Here is a 24,295-nt window from a genome sequence, read left to right on the forward strand (position 1 = left end):
CATGCCAAAATTTACTTTCTTAATTTTTCCTTTTTCATTAGTCTCATGAACCCAGCAAAAGAAAAAAAAAATAAGCACAGAATAAGTAAATTATGTTACTAGATCAGAGATTGCTGCAGCCAGGGAAAGGTCTATGTAGCATATAATGACTTGTCAAAACTGGCTCGCAGCTGCAACTCACAAACCACTATGGGGGGGGGGGGACCTCAGCACCTGTAAAAACAATTATTGTTATGGGCTCACTAAAACCACATGGGTTCTGGATATCATAACACATTTTATACTTTTAAATAGACTTGACAATTTTAAGTTATTTTATTTCAGTCTATTTAGCAGAATATTAATAGTCATAACGACATGAGTTTCTCCTATGGTGGCATTGACATTTGAGTTACAGTTAAATTGGCCATACACATTGAAGAGGCACTGTCACCAGATTATAAGTGCCCTGTCTTCTACATGTAATGTAGATAGCAGCAGTTTTTATTTTGAAAACCGCATTTTTGAGCAAGTTATGAGCAACTTTAGATTCATGCTAATTAGTGTCGAGCGTGGAGGGGGGGGGGGGAGAGAGATGGTTGCTATGGCTGCCTGGGGGCGTTTTTTGTACACCTATTAAGCCTTTAAAAAATATATTAAAAGTTTAAAAAAAAAAAAAAACCTTTTCCCATTTTCCCCCTAGAGCGTAGTAAAAAAATAAATAAACATAATTGGTATCGCCGCGTCCGTAAGTCTGAACCATTACAATATATCATTATTTAAACCGAACGGTGAACGCCGTTAAAAAAATAATAATTTGTAAACGCCAGAATGTCTATTTTTTGGTCACCTAATCGCCCACAAAAAATGAAATAAAAAGTGATCAGTCGCATATACACCAAAATGGTATTATTAAAAACTACCGCTTATGCCGCAAAAAATAAAGCCCTCATACCACTTAATCTACAGAAAAAAAAAAAAAGTTATGGCTCTCAGAATTTGGCAACGCAAAATACATTTTTTACACTTAGGTTTTTACATGTAAAAGTAGTAAAATATAGAAAAAACTATATATTTTGTATCGCCGTAATCGTATTGACCCACAGAATAAAGTTTACATGTTTTAATTGCACAGTGAATTCCGTAAAAACGGCGCGCAAAAAACCATGGAGGAATCGCTGTTTTTTCATTTTCTACCCCACAAAATTATTTTTTCCCCGTTTCCTAGTATATTATACAGCAAAATAAATGGTGCTACGAAAAACTACAACTCGTCCCGCAAAAATCAAGCCCTCATAGGACTATATAGACGGAAAAATAAAGACGTTATTGCTTCTGGAACGTGGGGAGGAAAAAACAAAAATGAAAATCTGAAAAAGGGCTGCGGCAGGAAGGGGTTAATAGACAACTGTGCATTTACCTTTTGACCAAGTGGGCGTTGTAAGGAGGAGTGTATGACGGGCAATCAGTGCCATAAGCTTCTCTCCATTCATGTCCATTTGTACTCGGCACAGCGTGATCTCGGGAGATCACGCTGTGCGGTCACATACACCCACATTAACTTTACTGAATTGTCTTGAGTGTATAGACATTACCGAAGTGTTGGGAGTGTGAATAGACATCACATCCTGGCTGGAGGCAATGTCTATTCTCTCAAGACACTTCAGTAAAGTTAAATGTGGGTGTATGTGACAGCACAGCGTGATCCCACGAGATCACGCTGTGCGGAGTACAAACTGACATGGCGAGAAGTGTGACGCCGATTGGTCAGCGTCATACACTCCTCTATACAACACCCAGTTGGTCAAAAGTTAAAAAACGCCCAGTTGTCTATTAAGAAATTAATTTGCATGAATCTAAAATTGCTCAAAAATGTTTTTCAAAATAAAAACCACTTATCTACATTACAGCGCCGATCATATCATGTAGGAGATCGAGCCTCTTTAAGTGTCCTGTCACCACATTATAAGGCTTTTTTTCTTTTTCTTCAACTTGTATGGTCGACATCCAAAAACGCCTCAAATAAGGAGATGTGGCAGAAATCTTCAGGTCAACATTGTGATGCATATGTTAACTAGGAATAAGTTTCACAAAATATAAAAGTTTTCTCTTGCTTTCAAGCTGGAAGCTTCAAACCTTGGATTGCTTACATTGGTCATACAATTATCGTAATGGCGATACCACAATCTAAAATCTTACAACTGACAATGTGCGCCAATTTTTTTTTTTGAGAACTGAGGGCAAAAATATACATATATAAAAATAACGAACTGTAGTACCTGTAAAAGGGTGACGAAGACAGAACACAAAAACGAAACAAACTAGAAATGAAGAAAAAAAATAAAACAAAATATCACACATGCACCTTTATTTAACAATTAACCTAACTAAGCATGCAAAAAAAAAAAAAGTCCGGTCAATTATATTTTTTATAGATTTTTTTTTTTTATGTAATATTACATGGCAGCCTAACATCACACACAAAATACAAATATACATCAGAAAAATAAAAAAAAAAAATAGAACAAAAATAGGATCACAAACAAAACACAGCTTTTAGTTCAGTCCTGTGAAATTTCTGGACATTGATTTCACCCACTTGTATCAAGATGTAAGGTAACCGTAAATGCAAGCACTGCATGCAGATCTAAAACATGAGCCCTAACAAAAACCTGAAGAGAGATGAATGGTGAAAGCTCTTTAATGTATACCTCAACAGGTGAAATTCATTGACAGAAGCATAAAAGAAAAAAAAAAAAATACATATATATGTACAGAAAAAATTTATATAAAAACAGCAAGTATACATGTAGCCATTAGGACATAAGAGTTCTTTAGCCCCAAAAAAAAATTAAAAATTAAAAATAAGGCCCAATTTGTCAATACATACTGTGCGTTTCCATTTGCACACATTTACAATGTGTTACAAAGTATAATGGTGGGCTCACGGAGCCAGGCTTTGCTTTGAGATTTACATGCAGGACTCTTCGGAGTCAATAATAGTCACTTAGAGATCTGCAGGATATAAACACTACGTACTTTGCGGAGTACACAAAAAAAACCATGATTCAAGACCTTAGTGTGTAACACAAAAAAGACAAATGGATAAGCTATTCACCGAATACCCACTGCCTTTTATTTGCCCAAAAGAACATTCAAGAAAGTACTGAAATAGCAATGGACAACTACACTGACCATGATTGTGAACAGTAAAAGAACAAAAAAAACAAAAAGAAAAAAAAAAGAAAATAAACACATTACAAGGCATTTGCCATAAGGCTAAATAGGAAACATGGCAGAAAGATTCAGTAAAAAGAACGCCACAAGGTTTTAAGTGAGTAACAGTTCAGCACTCTCGTGCATTTACAGGAGGTAAGTGCTAAAACTTAGCAGCAAAGGGGAACAAAACAAAAACCCTATAAGCATTATGGTAACCTGCTCCCTCAAAAAAATCGTACAGAGAAAGTTATATTGGAGGACACATGCGGCATTTCTTTATCCATTGTGCACAAAACACACCTCTTCCAATACTGTGGGTGAAATACATGGTACACCATATTATTATTTCTGGATTATACCAGTAAGAGGTTTATATAGAGCATTCAAGAGCTTGATGTCTACAGAGAAAAGTAATTATATGTTGGCACCAATACAGTTGTAAGTCTAGCCAATGTTTTAAAGGTGGTCCCAATTTAGCCCAACTAGAAAGAAACTCATGGTGCACAGCATTTTAGATGTTCAATACTTGGGGAGTGTAAGATGAACTTGAACTTTTGCAGCTTATCCACTTATAAGTCAACATACAGAACAAATCTTAAAAAAAAAAAAATTAAAAAAAAAATAAAAAAATATATAAATGTGCAAAACATAATGCAGAAGGGGGAAAAACAGGTTAAAAAAGGTATAAAAACACATTTATTTTATTTTAATTTTCACAAATAAATCTGTTTTGCAAGCCTTTCTGCTCGAGCAGAAAACGTTCTACACATTAATATGTAAGAAAGTTTTAGGTCTAGCTTCTTCCACATTAGGAGAAAAGGATTCAAAACATTCTGTATTTCACATGTAACAGAACTTGGCTCCCCAGAAGCGCGAATAAAAATGTATACTCAGCAGTGTCAAAATTTGTGCGTTTTTTTTTTACTGCTACGTTAGAAAAACTCACATGCTTGTCTGAGGCTGTAGATCGAAATTCTTCTTTAGGAGTGTGAAAAAAAACAAAAAACAATGCAGTCAAAGCTTGAGTAGTGCCATAGGTCATCACATGATAGAGTGGAGATAAGAATTTCCTGATATTTCAAAAAGTATTTTGTTTTCATTTTATGAAATTGGAATTCAAAATCAGGTCACACATTTTTCATAGCACTTAAAATACATATTAACCAGCAGCAAGTGACGGGAAAAAAAAAAAAAAAAAAAAAAAAAAAAAAAGAAGAAAAGAAGGAGTAAGTATAGCCAAACACAAAGGACATAACAGAAGAAACAAAAAAAGGAAAAAAAAAAGAAAAAAAGGAAAACGTGGGAAGTAGGAACACTTCTCACTCACAAGACAGACATAACACTGGAAATATACTTTCGACGCAGTCGAACTTGGTGCAGAATTGCCCCACAACCGAAGACAAGTCCAGGTAAAGCCAAAAAAAAGTTAGGACTTTATTTTTGTATCAATTTGTTTTTCCTTTCATTTACACAGCTGCACTAGTGTTGCCATATATTGGATGTGGAGCTTTAGGCCAATTTACAGCCAATGAACATCCCACAGATGCTCAACTGAATTGTGCCAAGAGTTTGGCAAAATGTTGTGTGAACTGTAAGTCAATACCTCACAGTGCAATGTTTTGCTGGGACTCACAGTACAAGTATCAATTACTCTTACAGCCTTCAAAGACGCTGGAAGTTAAAATAATGGACACCTACTTTACGGAAGCTAGACATACCAAACCGTTCTCTGTAGAATAAGGAATGAATGCTTTAAGAAATACATTTCTATCCAGATATTTCTCATTCTGCATGGCGGCTTTCATCTTTGCGCCAAGACACCTCCTGCTTTAAGTTTTTGAACATTATTCTTTAGTGTCCCTTAATCCAAACAGGTAAATCTTTGACAGTGGTTTGTTCCATTTTAAGAGAGAGAGACGGATAAGCATGTTGTTCAAACAAAATTACTTTCCCCTTCCTTTTGTACGCAACACCAGGGATTGTGGGTTCGCAGGAATATCTAAAGCATTTCTGTAATCAGAAAGCAGTATTTCTTTCTACAAATTTTACATATATTCAGATCCACAAGTTTGGCAAGGGTGTCCACAATCCCACTTAGGAGGTCTTCACCAAATCGTAGACATAAATATGGAAATCGTCATCAAACTTTATGAAGTAAACAGACGGTTTGGCTTCAACTTGATGAATAACCATGCCAGTCCTTTTTGAGCCATCTTCTTTGGCATATTCCACTTGCTTTCCCACCAGGCTGTCAACAACCTCCCCTGGTTCTCTTTCAGCTGGAGGAGAATCATCTACCGGTAGCATTAAACAAAATAATAACACATTAGCAGTCTTGCACTTTCAACATACATCACAAATTAAACCCCATTTAAAAGCCATATCTAAAAACGCTCCATGTAAAAGATCTGGGGCATTATACATTAGTCTGTAAAACATTTCCTTTTCCATAAAATGTTTTACATATGACTGGTGGAGGGGAAAAATAGATTTTTTTTTATTATATTGACTTTTAAACACATGTAAAACCCAATAATGTAGCAGAACAGAAATCCAATAGTTAGAGAAGCAGCACTTACAGGCTTACTTGATATGAATGGAAAAAAAAAAAAAAAAGGGGTACAACAGAAAGTACTAAGGGAACACTTGAAAACAAGCTATGAGCCCCAATTTATCTATCCATCAAAAAACAAACAAAATCTAATTTGTGTAAATATAAGGGATAATGCAACCCAAGCAGAAGAGTTCGAGAACTGCAAGAAAAAAAAAAAAAAAAAAAAAAAAAAACCACCAGCGGCTATTTACTTGAAATGTTGGATAATCCTGAAGTACACAATTCCTTATAATACATGAGTAGTAGATTTGTGACAAATAAATGAGTACTTTAAATATCACGGTCAAATGTGTGTTTTTCTGAATGACGTGTGTTTACTGTAAGAAATTAAATCAACCAGCGTTTCAGCAGATGGGATACTGCAGACTCTGGGTGCTTTTCTTCGTGTAGCACATATACAGGAAAGATAGCTTAAAGAGGCTCTGTCACCAGATTTTGCAACCCCTATTTGCTATTGCAGCAGATCGGCGCTGCAATGTAGATTACAGTAACGTTTTTATTTTTAAAATACGAGCATTTTTGGCCAAGTTATGACCATTTTCGTATTTATGCAAATGAGGCTTGCAAAAGTACAACTGGGCGTGTATTATGTGCGTACATCGGGGCGTGTTTACTACTTTTACTAGCTGGGCGTTGTGTATAGAAGTATCATCCACTTCTCTTTACAACGCCCAGCTTCTGGCAGTGCAGACACAGCCGTGTTCTCCAGAGATCACGCTGTGATGTCACTCACAGGTCCTGCATCGTGTCAGACGAGCGAGGACACATCGGCACCAGAGGCTACAGATGATTCTGCAGCAGCATCGGCGTTTGCAGGTAAGTCAATGTAGCTACTTACCTGCAAACGCTGATGCTGCTGCAGAATCAACTGTAGCCTCTGGTGCCGACACGATGCAGGACCTGTGAGTGACGTCACAGATCTGCACTGCCAGAAGCTGGGCGTTCTGAAGAGAAGTGGATGATACTTCTCATCAGAACGCCCAGCTAGTAAAAGTAGTAAACACGCCCCGATGTACGCACATAATACACGCCCAGTTGGACTTTTACTTTTCAACACGCCCAGTTGTACTTTTGCAAGCCTCATTTGCATAAATACGAAAATGGTCATAACTTGGCCAAAAATGCTCGTTTTTTAAAAATAAAAACGTTACTGTAATCTACATTGCAGCGCCTATCTGCTGCAATAGCAGATAGGGGTTGCAAAATCTGGTGACAGAGCCTCTTTAAAGAGCCTTAATATTCTAAAGTTCTAGAAGGATTCTATGAACAAACGTAAAATGTATTACCTTTGTCATTCTCTGGCATGGATGAAGAATGTCCTAATAGGTATAATAATAGGATTAATATATATGTATATAGATAACAATAGAATAATAGTGATGGTCTCCTAGAGATAGTGACGATCAGGGATAACTCAGAGGTTGATGCAGAATACAGTTTATAGCGGCTTAGATTTGCACCACTCATGTATTATACCAGGAATACAATTTACCAGCTATAAAATAAGATCACGATCAACAAATTAAAAAAACTCCAGAGTGTTTAAATCTTGGGTAAAAAAAAAAAAAAGAAAACTTCAGGTAAAAGTGATACATTGTTTTATGCTTCATAAGTGAGCATTGCATGACTCAGACTGGAAAAAACAGCAGTAACATCGGTCCTGCACTGCCCCTTCAGGCCCTGCACTGGGCATAACACCTTGTACCAGTTTTGCCTTGAGTGTTCCTTTAAGCACTACACTACCCCTTACATAATGGCAGTCAACACATTTTAGAGGAACCAAACGTATCAGTGTTAAGTCCTAGAACACCTCTTACATATCTGATAAATGCATCCCAAAACCAAGCGCTAGAGGTCCTCGCAAGCATCTCACCTGTTTGTAGACCCCTTAACTCTGGCTTCTGTCCTTCGGTTTCTGACTCTCACTATTTCTCCACTTAAATGTGTTTTATCAGTTAAAATCTTTCAACCATTTGGCAACACGCACCGTACATTTAGGACGCTAGCGCTATGCAGTTCGGTCCAAGCGCCATAAGTCTACGGTGTGGGCTCAAGAGATGTGCCCGCACCATCCGCAGTACACTGCATACACTAATGCATGCTGCAAGAGTTCTCTCCAATCCAGGCAGTGTAACTCCTCAGATGCTGTGTACAATAGCGACCGTGGCACCTAAGTGGTTAACGGAGTGCCGATGGGTTGCCATGGCAGCCGGGGGCCTTCTTTAGGCCGTGTCTGCAATGTGTGTATACCTATTAGTACACATAATTGGCATTGTGGCAACTAACGATCAACAATAAAATAAAACATTTATCCCACACTTTGCGCGACTTAAAAATAGACGACCATTACATTTTTATTTTTTCCATTGAGTTGCATTGAAAAGCATAGTTGGTGTAGTTTGAGTCAACTGTATCCAGACATACACCAGCCAAAAGGTATGCTAGAAGAACGCTATTGAAGTTAATGAAATTTTAGGTATACACATAGGGAGAATTTCATGGCATATTCGCCAAATAAGCACCACAGCCATGGTATAAACCTAGCCTTACCTCTTTCCACGGTCTCTGGATTTGGTGGTCATTTGGCTGGCAGAGAAAAGCTGAGCATATATAATTTTACTTATCTAATAAAGCCCATTAAGAAAGTCCATTTAACCATATATGTTCTAGTGTTTGTTTTTCCAGCCAAGACTTACATTTAAAGATACTGCGCTCTATATTACCAAAACCAACGAAAGAACTATTTTGCTTCATGTGAAACAAGATACATAAAATACTTACTTGAATCTGGCATAATGCGAAGATCTCCTTCTTTGTAGTCATCTAAAAGTTGATACATGTATAAGACAGGGTCCTTTTCATAGGTTATATAAAACCATGTGTTCATAATGGGTGCTCGTGCCAAAACCATCCCTCTCCATTCATCCTTGGAGCCATCTTCTGTTTCAAACATATGTTCTACAGCTTTACCAATCATTGTGTCTGCTAAATGGGCATCGCTGATTCGGGATGATGCTTTAATAGAGAAATACAAAAATAGTTTCACAGAAATGCTTTTGGTGATCAGACCACAGATACATATGCAACCATTCCACAAATTTTCTGTCAGCCTCAGACTTTAAATGAAGCGGCACGCACATTGCCCGCTCTCCGCTCCATTCAAACTCTTCCTTGCCGCCATCTTGCGGCTGGGGGACTGGGGTTCTCTATTCTGGATAGGTGAAAAATGCTAGTGACTGGAAAACCCCAGCATGAATTTCATATCACCATAAGCCCAATGTTGAACTAGTCCTAATGGAAATTAACTTTATGGACAACACTATAAAAATTCAAAACAGCTCAATAGAGACATTCCTGCATCAAAAACGTATTAACCCCTTAACGACCAAGGACAAAAATGAACGTCATGGTCGGCTGCTAGTTCCCGCACCATGACGTTCATTTTCGTCCGCATTTCAAACGGTCACTCTGTGTAAACACAGAGTGACAGACCCGCGCTGACAGCTGTCCTAGACAGCTGAGACATCAGTCTCGCCGGACAGCGGACCATCGCCGCTGCTTTCGGCAGTTAACCCCTTAAGTGCGGCGACGGATTGCCGTCGCCGCATTTAAGTGGTTTGAAGCACATCAGCAGACCCCACGAAGTGATCGTGGGGGCTACCGATGCTTGTCACAGCAATCGAGGTCAGATAATGACCTCCGGGTTGCCATGTACGGAAGCCTCGGAGGAACAGCCTCCGGCCGTTCCTCCTCTGCTTCCTGTCAGTGTGACAGTTACGTCACAATGACAGTTAGAGTACATTACACTACGTGTGTAGTGTAATGTACTCTAGCAGCGATCAAAGCTGCAAGACTAAGTGTCCCCTAGTGGGACAAGTTAAAAAAGTAAAAAAAAGTGATAAAAATGTTTTAAAAAAAGTGTTAAAAAATAAAAAAGTTATAAGTTATATAAACACGAAATGCTTTTTACCCTATAATAAGACTTTTTATTATAGAAAAAAAATGAACAAGTTAAAAAAGTACACATATTTTGTATCACTGCGTTCGTAACGAACCCAACTATAAAACTAAAATGTTATTTTTCCTGCACGATGTACACCCCAAAAAAAAAAAAAACAATAAAAAACTACGACAGAATCGCAATTTTTTTGGTCACCACCGCTCCCTAAATAAAGAATAAAAAGTGCTCAAAAAGTCGCATGAACCCAAAAATAGTACCAATAAAAACTTCTATCCGTCCCGCAAAAAACAAGCCCTTACACAGCTTTTTTGACTAAAATTAAAAAATTATAGCTCTCATGATATGGTGACACAGAATTTTTTTTTTTTATAAATAAGTCATTTTATTGTGCAAACGCTAAAAAAAAAGGACCAAACCTATATACATCTGGTACCGCCGTAACCGTACCAACCCGCAGAATAAAGTAAAAATGTCATTTATAGCGTAAGGTGAGCGCAGCAAAAAGAAAACATAAAAAACGGTGTCAGAATTCCTGTTTTTTGCTCAGGATTGCAAAAAAATTGAATAAAAAAATAAATAAATAAATAAATATAAAAAAATTGCATGTACCCCAAAATGGTACCAATGAAAACGACAGATTGTCCCGCAACAAATAAGCCCTCACGCAGCTCCGGTGGTGAAAAAATAAAGAAGTTCTGGCTTTCAGAATATGGCGATGCAAAATGTGCAGAGTGCTCCAAAAGCGGATAAGATCGGGCGCCATTTATCAGTGCGACACCGGCCACATATCTATGAAATATTATTTACCCCATTATTATACCCTCTTATTATGCCCTGATGTACCCCGCACAGATTACATATGCCCCCACATTATAAACTGAAATACCAGCGAAACCCAAAACAGAAAAACTACCAAGCAAAATCTGCGCTCCAAAAGCAAAATGGCGTTCCCTCCCTTCTGAGGTCTGCAGCATGCCCAAGCAGCAGTTTGCGCCCACACATATGGCGTCGCCATACCTGAGAACCCGCTTAACGTTTTATGAGGTATTTGTCTTCTGTGGCACAAACTGGGCACAACATATTATGCACTAAAATGGCGTATCAGTGGAAAATTGCAATTTTCACTTTGAACCATCCGCTGCGCATTAACCCCTTTGCGCACTATGACTTAATTGCCCGTCATGGTGCGGCGGTTGATGTATGGAGCGGGCTCACGTGCTGAGCACGCTCCATACGCTGCGGGTGTCGGCTGTGTATTACAGCAGGTTCCCTCGGTACTAACGGACAGATACAGCGATCGCTCTGTAAGAATAACAATATACTGCAATACATTAGTATTGCAGTATATTGTACCAGTGATCCAATGATCGCTGGATCAAGTCCCCTAAGGGGATTGATTAATAAAATGTGTAGAAGAATTATAGTTATTAGTAGTGAGAATTTTTTTTTTTAAAGTTAAAAAAACAAAACACCTTTTCGCATTTTTCTTCTAAAGTAATGTAAAAAAAATGAACAAAATTGGTATCGCTACGTCCGTAAAAGTCAGAACTATTACAATATACGAACATTTAATTAGCACAGTGCACACCTTAAAAAAAATGTAATAATTGAAACCGCCAAAATCGCTATTTTTTTTTTTTGTCACCTTCGCTCTAAAAAAAAAATGTAATACAACTTTTGAATCACTTTTTATGTACCAAAAAAATGGCACCAATAAAAACTGCAGCTCCTCCCGCAAGAAATAAGCCCTCACACCACTCTATTGATGGAAAAATAAAAAAGTTATGGCTCTTGGAAGGCGGGGAGTGAAAATCTAAAATATGAAAGCAAAAAATGGATCAGTCCTGAAAGGGTTAATTCATTTCTAATGAAAAAACTTTTGACCACATGTGGGGTATTTCCGTACTCGGAAGAAATTGCTTTATAAAAAATAGTTGTTTTTTTCCTCCTTTATCCCTTGTGAAAATGAGAAAATGCAACATTTTAGTGGCAAAAATGTTGATATTAATTTTCGTGCCCTAATTCTAATAAACTCTGCAAAAGACCCGTGGGGTGTAAATGCTCACTATACCCCTAGAAAAATTCCTTGAAGGTTTTTCCAAAATGGGGTCACTTTTGGTGGGTTTCCACTGTTTTGGTCCCTCCAGTGCATTGCAAATGCGACATGGCACCGAAAACCATTCCAGCAAAATCATAAATCCAAATGGCGCTCCTTCCCTTCTGAGCCCTGTTGTGGGTCCAAACAGCAGTTTATTACCACATATGGGGTATTGTCGTAATCGGGAGACATTGCTTTACAAATGTTGGGGTGCATTTTCTTCGTTATTCCTTGTAAATAATAAAAATTTATATGTTGTTTCAGAAAAAAAGTACATTTTAATTTTTACAGACTAAGGCCTCATGCACACGACCGTAAAAACTCCCGTTATTACGGGTCGTAATCACGACCCGTAATAACGGGCTCATAGACTTCTATTGGCGACGGGTGCCTTCCCATTTTCTCACGGGAAGGTGCCCGTGCCGTTGAAAAAGATAGAACATGTCCTATTTCAGGCCGTAATAACGGCACGGACAGTCCATAGAAGTCTATGGAGCTCTCGTAATAACGGGTGGCTACATGTGTGCACCCGTCATTACGGCAGCGTTGCTAAGCGACGTCAGTAAATAGTCACTGTCCAGGGAGCTGAAAGAGTTAACTGATCGGCAGTAACTCTTTCAGCACCCTGGACAGTGACTACCGATCAGTATAAACCTGTAAAAAATAAAAAACGTTCATACTTACCGACAACTTCCTGCTTCCTCCAGTCCGGTCTCCCGCCCGTTGCCTTGGTGACGCGTCCCTCTCGACATCCGGCCCGACGTCCTGGATGACGTTTCAGGCCATGTGATCGCTGCAGCCAATCACAGGTCAATCACAGGCTGCAGCGGTCACATGGACTGCCGCGTCATCCAGGGATGTCGGGCTGGATGTGAAGAGAGGGACGCGTCACCAAGACAACGGCCGGGTAAGTATGAATTTCTTTAACTTTTATTACAGAAAAGGCTGTCCCTTCTCTCTATCCGGCACTGATAGAGAGAAGGGGCTGCCGATTAGTGCAGTGCTATTTTGCCGCCAAAAACGCGCTCGTAAATACGGGTGGAATACGTGTGACACCGGACCCATATTTACGAGCACGGGTTCGTAAATACTGGTGCAAAACGGGTGGAATACGTGTGACACCGGACCCGTATTTACGCCAGTATATACGGGTGGGAAAAAATACGGTCGTGTGCATGAGGCCTGATTCCAATATATTTAGCGAAAAACCTGTGTGGTCAAAATGCTAACTATACCCCTAGATAAATACCTTAAGGGGTCTAGTTTTCGAAATGGGGTCATTTATGAGGAGTTTCTATCGTTCTGGCAGCTCAAAGCCTCTCCAAATGTACAGTGGGGCCTAAAACATTTTCAAGCAAAATATGAGTCCTGAAAGCCTCCGGGTGCTCCCTTCCTTTTGGGTCCTGCCGTGTGTCCAGGCAGCGCATTAGGGCCACAATGTTGGTATTTTTGAAAACAGGAGAAACAGGGTGATAGATTTTGTGGTGTGTTTCTTCATTCTCATGGTCGCTTTACAAAGAAATTGGTCTTCAAACTGATACTTTTATGAAAAAAAGTGAAATTATTTTTTTTGTTCACCTGCTATGTATTAAATTTAGCAAAAAACTGTGGGGTCAAAATACTTACTATACCCCTAGGTAAATACCTTAAGGGGTCTAGTTTTCTAAATGGGGTCATTTGTGGGGGTTTCCATCACTCTGAGACCTATGAGCCTCTGAAAACCTGGCTTTGTGCAGGAAAACAAAATGTACTTCAAAATGTATAAAATTATTATTCAATTTGTAAGTCCTCTAAATTGCTGAAAATTTATTTTATTTTTTCAAAAGTGCTGCCAAAATAGAGTAAAGAGATAGAAATATATATTTAATTAAAAAAATTGTACAGTATGTGTGTACATATGTGACATATTGCAGTTAAAAATAGGGGAAAATGGTAATTTTTACAAAATTTCTTCCATTTTTCTATTTTTTAATTAATTTCCGCAAATCGTATCAGTCTACTTTTACCACTAAAATAAAGTACAACATGTGACGAAAAAACAATGTCAGAATTACTTGGATATTCAAAACTTTCACAGAGTTATTCTCTGATAAAGTCAGACATACCAGATTTGACAAATCTGGCTTGGTCATTAAGGTACAAACATGCCCGGTCATTAAGGGGTTAAAAAAGCAGAATACATACCTCAGATGTGACAGCTTCCACCCCAAACTAGGGTAGCACGATGCGTCGAAATCTCGATACTATTTCAATGCCGTGCACCCTCAAACGGTTCAATACCGTTAATTCATGTATTTCGATACTAAGCTGTGCAGCCGCAGAGCTTAGTATCGTAATACTTGTATTTAGTCAGAGTGGGGCTGCGGCTCTGTAATTCAGCCATTGCCCTGTTCCCGACAAGTGTGCGCATGCAGTCAGCATCATGTGATGCGGCCAGCACTGCACTAATGAACGCCAGCACCGAAGACAGAGAACATAGTGGACTCAATGCAAAACAACCCCATGTTGTGTCTTCAGGGACGCGCCGCCGCTCATTAGTGCAGCGCCGGCCACATCACATCATGCGGACTGCGCACGCACACTTGTTGTCAGTAGTGGGGCAATGACTATTACACAGCCGCACCTAACAACAGAGATCAGAGAAACTTCTGATCTCCGCAGCTATCCCCTTGAATGATACGACCAAAGCGGACTGCAGCATTCAAGGGGAAAATTAGAAGGTGGCATGCCCCTTGTATCACGTCACAGGGAATCTCTGACACGATCGAGGGAGTATGTATGCATACATTGAAGGACGCCAGGACGGTCTGACCATATTTCCTGTTAGGACATATCCAACCCCCCAAAAGTGACCCCATTTTGGAAACTACACCCCTCAAGGAATTTTTTTTAGGGGTAAAGTTAGCATTTTGACCAAACAGTTGTTTTGCTGAATTCATTGGAATTAGTCTGTAAAAAGGTAAAAATCTACTTTTTTGCTGGAAAAAACAGACATTTTTAATTTTTACAAGGAATAAAGGAGAAAAAGCACCCCAACATTTGTAAAACAATTTCTCCTGATTACGTAAATACCCCATATGTGGTAATAAAGTGCTGTTTGGACCCACACCGGGGCTTAGAAGGGAAGGAGCGCTATTTGGCTTTTGGAGCTCAAATTTAGCTGGAATAGTTTTTGGGTGTCATGTCGAATTTGCAAAGCCCCCGAGGGACCAAAACAGTGGACGCCCCCCAAAAGTAACCCCATTTGGAAAACGACACCACTTAAGGAATCTATCTAGGGGTATAGTGAGCATTTAGACCCCAAACGTCTTTTGCAGAATTTATTAGAATTAGGCCGTGAAAATTAATATCAACATTTCCACTAAAATGTAGAATTTTTTTAAATTTTACGAAGGATAAATGAGAAAAAGCACCCCAATATTTGTAAAGCAATTTCTCCCGAGTACGGCTATACCCCACATGTGGTGATAAATGCTTTTTCATTAGAAAGTAATTAACCCTTTCCGGACTGATCCATGTTTTGCTTTTTTTTTTTCGCTCCCCGCTTTCCGAGAGCCATAACTTTATTTTTCCATCAATAGAGCGGTGTGAGGGCTTATTTTTTGCGGGACGAGTTGTAGTTTTTATTGGTACATACATCTTTTTTAGCACTTTTTATAAAAAATTTTGGTAGAGCCAAGGTGACTAAAAAACAGCGGATTTGCCATTTTAAATTCTTTATTTTTCACGGTGTTCACCGTGCGAGTTATATAATGGTATATTGTAATAGTTTGGACTTTTATGGACGCAGCGATACCAATTTTGTGTATTTTTTTTACATTACTTTAGAGAGAAAAAAAATGTGAAAAGGTTGTTTTTTTGGACTTTAAATATTTATTTAATTTTTTCTACTAATAACTATTTACTTTTGTTTTTACATATTTTATTAGTCGCCCTATTAGACTTGAACCAGCGATCGTTAGATCACTGGTAGAATACACTGCAATACTATATTGCAGTATATTGTCATTTTTACATGCCCCTGTAACAGCGCGATCACTATTTCTGTCCGTAGTCCCGGGTGTCAGCTTTTATACACAGCTGACACCCGCAGCATATGGCGCGGGCTCAGTGCGTGATACGCTCCATACATCACCCCCCACACCACAACATGCTATTAAGTCATGGTGCGCGAAAGGTTTCATGCGCAGCGGATGGTGCAAAGTGAAAATTAAAATTTTCGACTGATGTGCCATTTTAGTGCACTATATGTTGTACACAGTTTGTGCCACAAATAAAATATTAACAGGGTTCTCCCGGGTATGGCGATGCCATATCGGTGTACGTAAACGGCTGTTTGGGCACGCTGTAGGGCTCAGAAGAGAGGGAGCGCCATTTGGCTTTTGGAGCACAGATTTAGCTTGGTAGTAGCTCTGGCGTTTTGCTGGTATTTCAGTTTATAATGTGGGGGTACACGTAGGCTGGGCAGAGTACATCAGGGGCATAATAAGAGGATATAATAATGGGGTAAATAAATAATAATCTGCAGATATGTGGCCAGTGGCGCCCGATCATATCCGCTTTTGGAACACTGCACATTTTGCATCGCTATATTCTGGGAGCCAGAACTTTTTTGATTTTCTCACCACCGGAGCCGTGTGAGGGCTTATTCTTTGCAGGACAATCTGTAGTTTTCATTGGTACCATTTTAGGGTACATGCGATTTTTTTTTAGCACTTTTTATTCCATTTTTCGTCAAGCAAGGTGACCAAAAACCATCAATTCTGACAATGTTTTTTATTTATTTTTGACGGCTTTCACCCTGGGCTATAAATGACCATTATACTTTATTCTGCGGGATTGATACGATTATGGCGATACCATATGTATATAGTTATTTTTACACTTTGCAGCGTTTGCGCAATAAAATAACTTCTTTATAAAATAAACTTTTTTGTGTCCCCATATTCTGATAGCCATAACAACTTTTTTTATTTTTCAGTCAAAAAAGCTGTGTAAGTGCTTGTTTTTTGCGGGCGGGATGTAGTTTGTATTGGTACCATTTTGGCGTAAATGCAACTTTTTGATCACTTTTTATTGTATATTTGGGGAGGGATGTTGACCAAAAAATAGTGATTCTGGCATGGTTTCTCGTTTATTTTATTTGCGGTGTTAACCGTGCGGGAAAAATAATATTATAGTTTTATAGTTGGGGTTGTTATGAACGCGGTGATACCAAATATGTGTACTTTTTTTTTCCTCTAATAAAAAAGACTTATTATAGGAAAAAAAGCAGTTCTTGTTTATGTCACTTATAACTTTTATTTTTACACTTTTTTTTTATATTTTTATTCTTTTTTTTTTACTTTCTTTACTTGTCCCACTAGGGGACACTTAGACTTGCAGCTCTGATCGCTGCTGGAATACATTACATTACCTACGTAGTGTAATGCATTCCAACGGTCATTGTGACGTGACAGTCAGACTGACAGGAAGCCTACGACGACCACCCTCCGGGTGGTCCTCATAGGCTTCTGTACATGGCAGCCCGGAAGCCATTCTCTGGCTTCCGGTTGCTATGGGTACCATCGCCAGCCCCCGTGATTTTACGAGGGGGCTTCCGATCTCTGCTAAACTCCTTAGATGTGGCGATCAGAATCGACCGCCGCATCGAAGGGGTCAACTGCCGAAATCAGCAGCGATGGGCCGCTGATCGGCAACAGGGAATGCAGGGCAGACACCCTGCACAGTTAACCGCCGTTGCGGTGTAGCGCCACGTGGCGGTTAACTGTCAAAGCACAGACGTAACTGCACGTCGAGGTGCGCAAAGTGACTGCTCACCTCGACGTGCATTAACGTCAAGGTGCGGGAAGGGGTTAATGTGAGGCACATGAAGGTTCAAATTCATCACACCTTGTGCCTCACATCAGAAAATGGAAGAACTTTTTTTTTTTTTTTATTATTATTATTGTTGTTGCCAAAAGTATCGTTCTGGTATAGAGAATTGCAATACTACACACACAAAGTATTGGTATCGAAGTCCAAATTCTGGTATCGTGACAACCCTACCACAAACACATTAAAAAGTTTGTCTACAGCCAGGCAATCAAATATAAATTGTATCTGTTTCAGCCCAACAGACAGGGTTGAACAATTAAACCATCTTAAAAGGACGCTTTTAAAAATGAGGGGGATAATAGTGTACCTCTAGTGGAGATGTAGAATCCACAGCTAGGAGGTACTATGGACGTCTGCAAGAAAACAACATCATATCCTACACAAATATGACAGTCTGAAAATAGTCTCAAATCCTCCCCTACTAGGTTACAGACAACCTCCAAATTTGAAAAACATTATGATCAGGAGTTCATTACCCTCTGACACACAAAAGGGAACTTATCGCCGCAATGTAAAAAAAAAACTACAAAACCTGTTCTCATATAACGCACCATTGGGGGGGTCTATGTGGGAGAAGCAGAATAGAAACGTGAAGCAAGGAGGAGGTAGTCAACGCACAATTAAAGACAGAAAAACAAAACAAAAAGACCACAGAAAAGCACCGAGTTGTTTTTAAGGTGAACTCTTAGGCCTAGTGAACACACCGTTTTGGCCATGTGTATTGCGTACACCAGTAAAGCTCCTGATGTACACGTGTCCATAGCGCTCAATTAGCCTGACGATTTGCCAAAAGATCATCATTTTGGTCTACCTCGGGCTGATATCTGTCAGTATACCTATATTTGAAGGACAGACTAGTGTAGTAGACTACGCTATTCCATCCTACCGGATCCAGCAAGGAAAGGAGGAATACCACGCTGTATTTTTTTGTTTTGTTTCATTTTTATTTATTTTTTAACATGTGAACCTATGGGTGACAGATGCCACTATATGGCATTCGTCAGAGTTATACGTTAAGGAGTCCCCAGCCAGAGTGCTTCCGATGCATTGTATACATATACCTCTGGCAGAAGGCAAAATGCTGACATGAAGGGGGCTTTACTCTCCAAGCTCATTCTGTTTTTTTCTAATATTTTTTACAGAGTGTGTGAGTGCGAGCGCGTGAGAGCACGAGAGAGAGTGCGAGAGCATACGAATTAAATCAAAATTACGATTAGTTGAACATGTAACCTCGATTAATAAACGATTTTTAGGCCACATCATTTAATATAGATGCTCTGATCCTGCTGTATGTAATATATCGCGCCAACACTGCCCCTCAAACAGTATGTCCCTATAGATGCCCCCACAGAGTATAATGGCCCCATACAGCCACAATAGTGGCTAATAAAAACCAATAAAATACTCAACTAACCCTGTTCCGATGACAAGTGGGGGGGGGGGGGGATCCCTCTGCTCCTCCGGTCTGTGTTTCTCGGCACATATTGACAGGACTTCTGGTATATACCGGCATTACAGGCATCCTATTAGTCCAGTATCCTCAATGCCCGCCCCATTTACTTCTTGTTTAGCCTCAACACCCACGCGCCACGCTGAGCGGACAGTGCCCACCCCAATGGTATATAGAGCAGTGATGGGGGATATATACAGGAATAATGGGGGTTATATACAGGGATGATGGCAGGCTGGTATAAACAGTGGATATTAAAATAATATTAATAATCTTTATTTATATAGCGCCAACATATTACGCAGCACTTTAGCAATTTAGACCGGAAGATGGAGGACCCTGCTCGCAAGAGCTTATAATCTATGAGGAAACAAGGGAGACAAGTGTAAAAGAGTTTGTTCAGTACAATGGTCCAGCCATCTTTCATTCACATGGGGTGGTACACAAAGCTGCACGAACCGGTCACCAGCCAATATCCGTGTAGGACGGACATGAAATGCAGTACGGTGCAAGGAGTGTGAGGGAATCTTATTCTGATGACTAGGGAATGTTATAGGACTGTATAGAAATATGTGTTTTCAGGGCACGTTTAAAACTGTGGATATTGGGAATTAATCTTATTGTCTGTGGTAGCGCATTCCAGAGGACTGGCGCAGCACAAGAAAAATCTTGGATACGGGAGTGGGAGGTTCGGATTATGGCGGATGTTAATCTAAGGTCGTTGGCAGAATGTAGAGCGCAAGTAAGATGGTAGACAGAGATGAGGGAGGAGAGTAAGGAGGTGCAGCACTGTGGAGAGATTTGTGGGTAAGAGTAATAAGTTTACATTTAATTCTGTAAGGGATGGGCAACCAGTGTAGTGACTGGCACAGGGTAGAGGCGTTGGTGTAGCGGTTGGTCATAAAGATGAACCTGGCTGCTGCATTGAGGATAGATTGGAGAGGGGAGAGTTTAGGGAGGGGGAAGACCGACTAATAAGGAGTTCTAGTACTCAAGACCAGAGTGAAGCAGAGCAACAATAGGGTATGTGCACACACAATCAAAAACTACTGAAAATACAGGAGCTGTTTTCAAGGGAAAACAGATCCTGATTTTCAGGCATTTTTTTTTAAGCCACTCGCGTCTTTTCACAGCTGTTTTTTGGAGCGAATGAAAAAACTGTTCCAAAAAAGTCTCAAGAAGTGACATGCACTTCTTTCTTACAGGCGTTTTTTACGCAGCCGTTTTTTCAAACAGCCGCGTAAAGAATCCGGCCCGTCAGAACAGAACGTCGTATTTCCCATTAAGATCAAATGGGCAGATGTTTGGAGGCGTTCTGCTTCCGAGTTTTCGGCTGATTCTGGAGATATTTTTGAGGTGAAATTGACAGGAGCATGTAAGTGATTGAATTTGAGGAGTAAAGGAAATATTGGAGTCCAAACTAACCACGAGATAGCGGGTGTGCTGCCTAGGAGTTATGGTAGTGCCACACACTGAGATGGAGACATCAGGTTTGGGTAGGTTAGTAGATGGTGGGAAAACAAGGAGCTCAGTTTTAGAATGATTGTTTCAGATAGAGAGAAGACATGTTAGAGACAGCGGACAGACAATCACTGGTGTTTTGGATTACAGCCGGGGTGATGTCATGGGAAGAGAGTCATACAAGTCTACACACCCCTGTTAAAATACCAGGTTTATGTCATGTCAAAAAAAAAAAAAAAAAAAATCAGTAGAGAATTAATCATTTCAGAACTTTTTCCACATTTAGTGTGACCCATAATCTGTTGTTCAATGGAATTGTACAAACAAATCATTTAGAAAAGAAAAATTAAAAACAACAAAACTAGAGTAATTTGGTTGCATAAGTGTGAACACCCTCTTATAATTGGGGATGTGGTTTTGTTCAGAATTAGCCAATCACATTTAAACTCATGTTAAAGGAACAGTGTCACGACAAAATTTTTTTTCATGTCAGTTTAATGTTAGTGTTTTATTAAAAACGTTTTTATTTGTGTGTTACTTTTTTCTATTTTTTCACTTTTTCTTCCCTATGGGGGCTGGCATTTTTTTTCCATTTCTGTAACGACACATACAGACATGGAATACGGCAGCCACAGTCCCATAGGGACTGCGAACGGGGCCCGTCCCATCCACTTCTGTGTACGCCGTCTGTGTGGGAACTGCGCATGCGCCGCTCCTACACAGTCCAATTTGAAATGCGCGCCGTCCGGCGCCATTTTCCTGTGGACCGGAAGTCGCGGCCGGACAGTAAGATTACTACTTCCGGTCGCGGCTTCCGGACTTGTGCACTTGGACCAGCGGCAGCAGACGGAGCGGACGGGCCGGAGGGAGCCGCGGCGGCAGGAGCAGGTAAGAGATTTCTATGTATGTTCGTGTTTGTGTGTGTTTACTACTGTATGTAAACCTACTACACTGTGTGTTAGCTCAAAAAATGGCGACACACAGTGTAGGAGGTTAGACCGTTCAATCCCCTCGTTTATCCCGGCACTAGCCAGGATAAAGGAGGGGGGGATTCTCAGAGCTCACTAGAGCGAGTGCTTTTTTCCCAATTTTGCAGCAAAAAGCAATGTGGTTGCTTTACCACATGCAATGCTGCAATTTTGAGAATAGCTCCATCTAGTGACCAGCACTGGGAAATATTATAAATTAGAATCTAATTTATAATATTTCCTGACTCGTGAAAAAAATAAACTTGAATAAATTTGAACAATGTTTAATCACCTACACACTAAATGTTTAATTAAAAAAAAAAAATAATATGTTTTGCTGGCAACACATTCCCTTTAAATAGTAGTCAGTACAGCGCTGCCATTATTTAAAGTGATTCTGAGTAACCCCCTATAAAGTTCAGCTGTTCTATTAGGATTTTCCTGACATTTTCTTTGTTGCATGTGACAGCAAAAGCCATGGTCCCTAAAGAGTTTACAACACATCAAAGGGATCTGATTGTTGGAAGGCATCAATCAGGAGAAAGGTACCAAACAACTTCCAAGGCATTAGATGTACTATGAAACACAGTGAAGACTATCATCAAGAAGTGGATTACATTTGGCACAACAGTGACATTACCAAGAACTGGACGTCCTTCAAAACTTGATGAAAATACAAGACGAAAATTGGTCCGGGAGGCTACCAAGAGGCCTACAGCAACATTAAAGGAGCTGCAGGACTTTGACAGGTACTGGTTGTGTAGTGCATGTGACAATATCTCTTATTCTTCATATGTCTGGGCTGTGGGTTAGGGTGGCAAGACGGAAGCCTTTTCTAACAAACAAAAACATCCAAGCCCGGTTATGTTTTGCAAAGACCTACATCAAGTCTTCCAAAAGCATGTGGGAAAACGTGTTCTGCGAGACCAAGGTTGAACTTTTTGGCCAGAATTCCAATAGGTATGTTTGGTGCAAAGCCAACACTGCACATCACCAAAAGAACACCATACCCACAGTGAAGCATGGTGGAGGCAGCATTATGCTTTGGGGCTGTTTTTCTGCAGCTGGAACTTTAGTCAAGGTAGAGGTAATTATGAACACTTCCAAATATCAGGCAATATTGGCACAAAACCTGCAGGTCTCTGCTAAAAAACTGAAGATAGAGGAATTTCACCTTTCAGCACGACAACGACCCAAAGCATACCTCCAAATCAACAAAAGAATGGCTTCACCAGAAGAAGCGCAACATTCTGGAATGGCCCAGCCAGAGCCCAGACCTGAATCCCATTGAAAATCTGTGGGGTGACCTGAAGAGGGCTGTACACAGGAGATGCCCTCGCAATCAGACAGATTTGGAAAGCTTTTGCAAGGAAGAATGGGCAACAATTGCCAAGTCACGATGTGCCATTCTGATAGACTTCTACTCAAAAAGACTGAATGCAGTCATAAAGTCAAAGGGTAATTCAACAAAGTATTAGTTTAAGGGTGTGCATATTTATGCAACCCCATTATTTTTGTTCCTTATTTTTATTTTTCCACCCTAAAATATTTCATTTGGTTTCTCAATACAATTGTACAGATTATAGGTGGCATTAACTGTGGAAAAAGTTCTGAAATTATTCATCTTGGACGGACAAAAACCTGGCATTTTAACAGGGGTGTGTAGGCTTTTAACATACATACATACATACATGATGGGGGTCCCTGTATATAACCCCCATCATAATTCCTGTAAATAACTCATCATCCCTGGCTGGAGGGGGCAATATACAGGGACCCCCATCATCCCTGTGTATACCATTGGGGAGGGCATTAAGGCTAAACAAGAAATAAACGGGGCGGGCATTGAGGACTCTGTGGACCAATAAGATGCCTGAAACACCGGTATATGACAAATGCAGCGGACTCTGAATACATTCGTGCTGAGCCACTCAGGGTCCAGCAAGCACAGGCAGGGGTAAGGTAGTGACGTCAGCGCGCTTGTCTGTGCTGAGCCGTGAGCAGCCAGCGTTACACAGGGAATAGTACAGCAGGGAACTAATGTTCCCCCATCTCTACTATAGGATTCAACTGTATCCGCGTCCTGAGGGCCAAAATGCGCAAGAGGACCTTGGTTACCTATGCCGAATTTCTGCTAACACACTAATCACTTTAGGGTAATTCTAGCTTCTGTAATTGTAAATAGGTGTTTTCTATAGAGAGATTTTTTTTATATTATATATATATATATATATATATATATATATATATATATATATATATATATATATATATATATATATAAAAATTTAAGATATAGAAAACACCTATTTACAATTGGGAAGCTTTACAATTACAGAAGCTAGAATTACCCTAAAGTGATTAAAATGGTAACTCAGCTCAAATTATGGAGTTCTTAAATCTAGTCACAACATTAATCCTTATCAGAGCAAAAGGATGGGTGAAACAAAAGCATGTAATATTTTATTATTGTAATACACCACATACAAGGTTGTTCTTTGGATCTACCAAGCTGTAATACATACAAAAATAGTGCTAGTTTACACAGCCCCTTGTACAGTAAAAGTAATGTATTCATGAATCCACAAGGATCTGTGTTATGCCCAATTCTTTTTAAAGGGGTTTTCCCACCAACTAAAATACAGTTAAAGTGTAGCTAAACGTTCGA

The 24,295-nt window shown here is 39.7% G+C and overlaps 1 protein-coding gene across 5 annotated transcripts in view; it reads right to left on the reverse strand.

Annotated features, from left to right (window-relative positions):
* Positions 1-2,420: 2,420 nt before the first annotated feature.
* The window catches only part of SPIN1 (spindlin 1), a 94,877-nt gene continuing 73,002 nt past the window's right edge, over positions 2,421-24,295 (reverse strand). For 4 of the 5 annotated variants that reach the window (XM_075828840.1, XM_075828843.1, XM_075828844.1 and 1 more), the window contains 3 exons: positions 8,594-8,827; positions 7,099-7,131; positions 2,421-5,492 (listed from right to left, as the gene is read on the reverse strand). In XM_075828840.1, the coding sequence (XP_075684955.1) occupies positions 5,293-5,492; positions 7,099-7,131; positions 8,594-8,827 (467 nt within the window). In that variant the 3' untranslated portion in view covers positions 2,421-5,292. The remainder of the gene's footprint in view (positions 5,493-7,098; positions 7,132-8,593; positions 8,828-24,295) is intronic. The other variant, XM_075828845.1, reaches the window with a different exon arrangement.

The sequence above is a fragment of the Rhinoderma darwinii genome, chromosome 1 (assembly GCF_050947455.1).
Source record: "Rhinoderma darwinii isolate aRhiDar2 chromosome 1, aRhiDar2.hap1, whole genome shotgun sequence".
Taxonomy (NCBI): domain Eukaryota; kingdom Metazoa; phylum Chordata; class Amphibia; order Anura; family Rhinodermatidae; genus Rhinoderma; species Rhinoderma darwinii.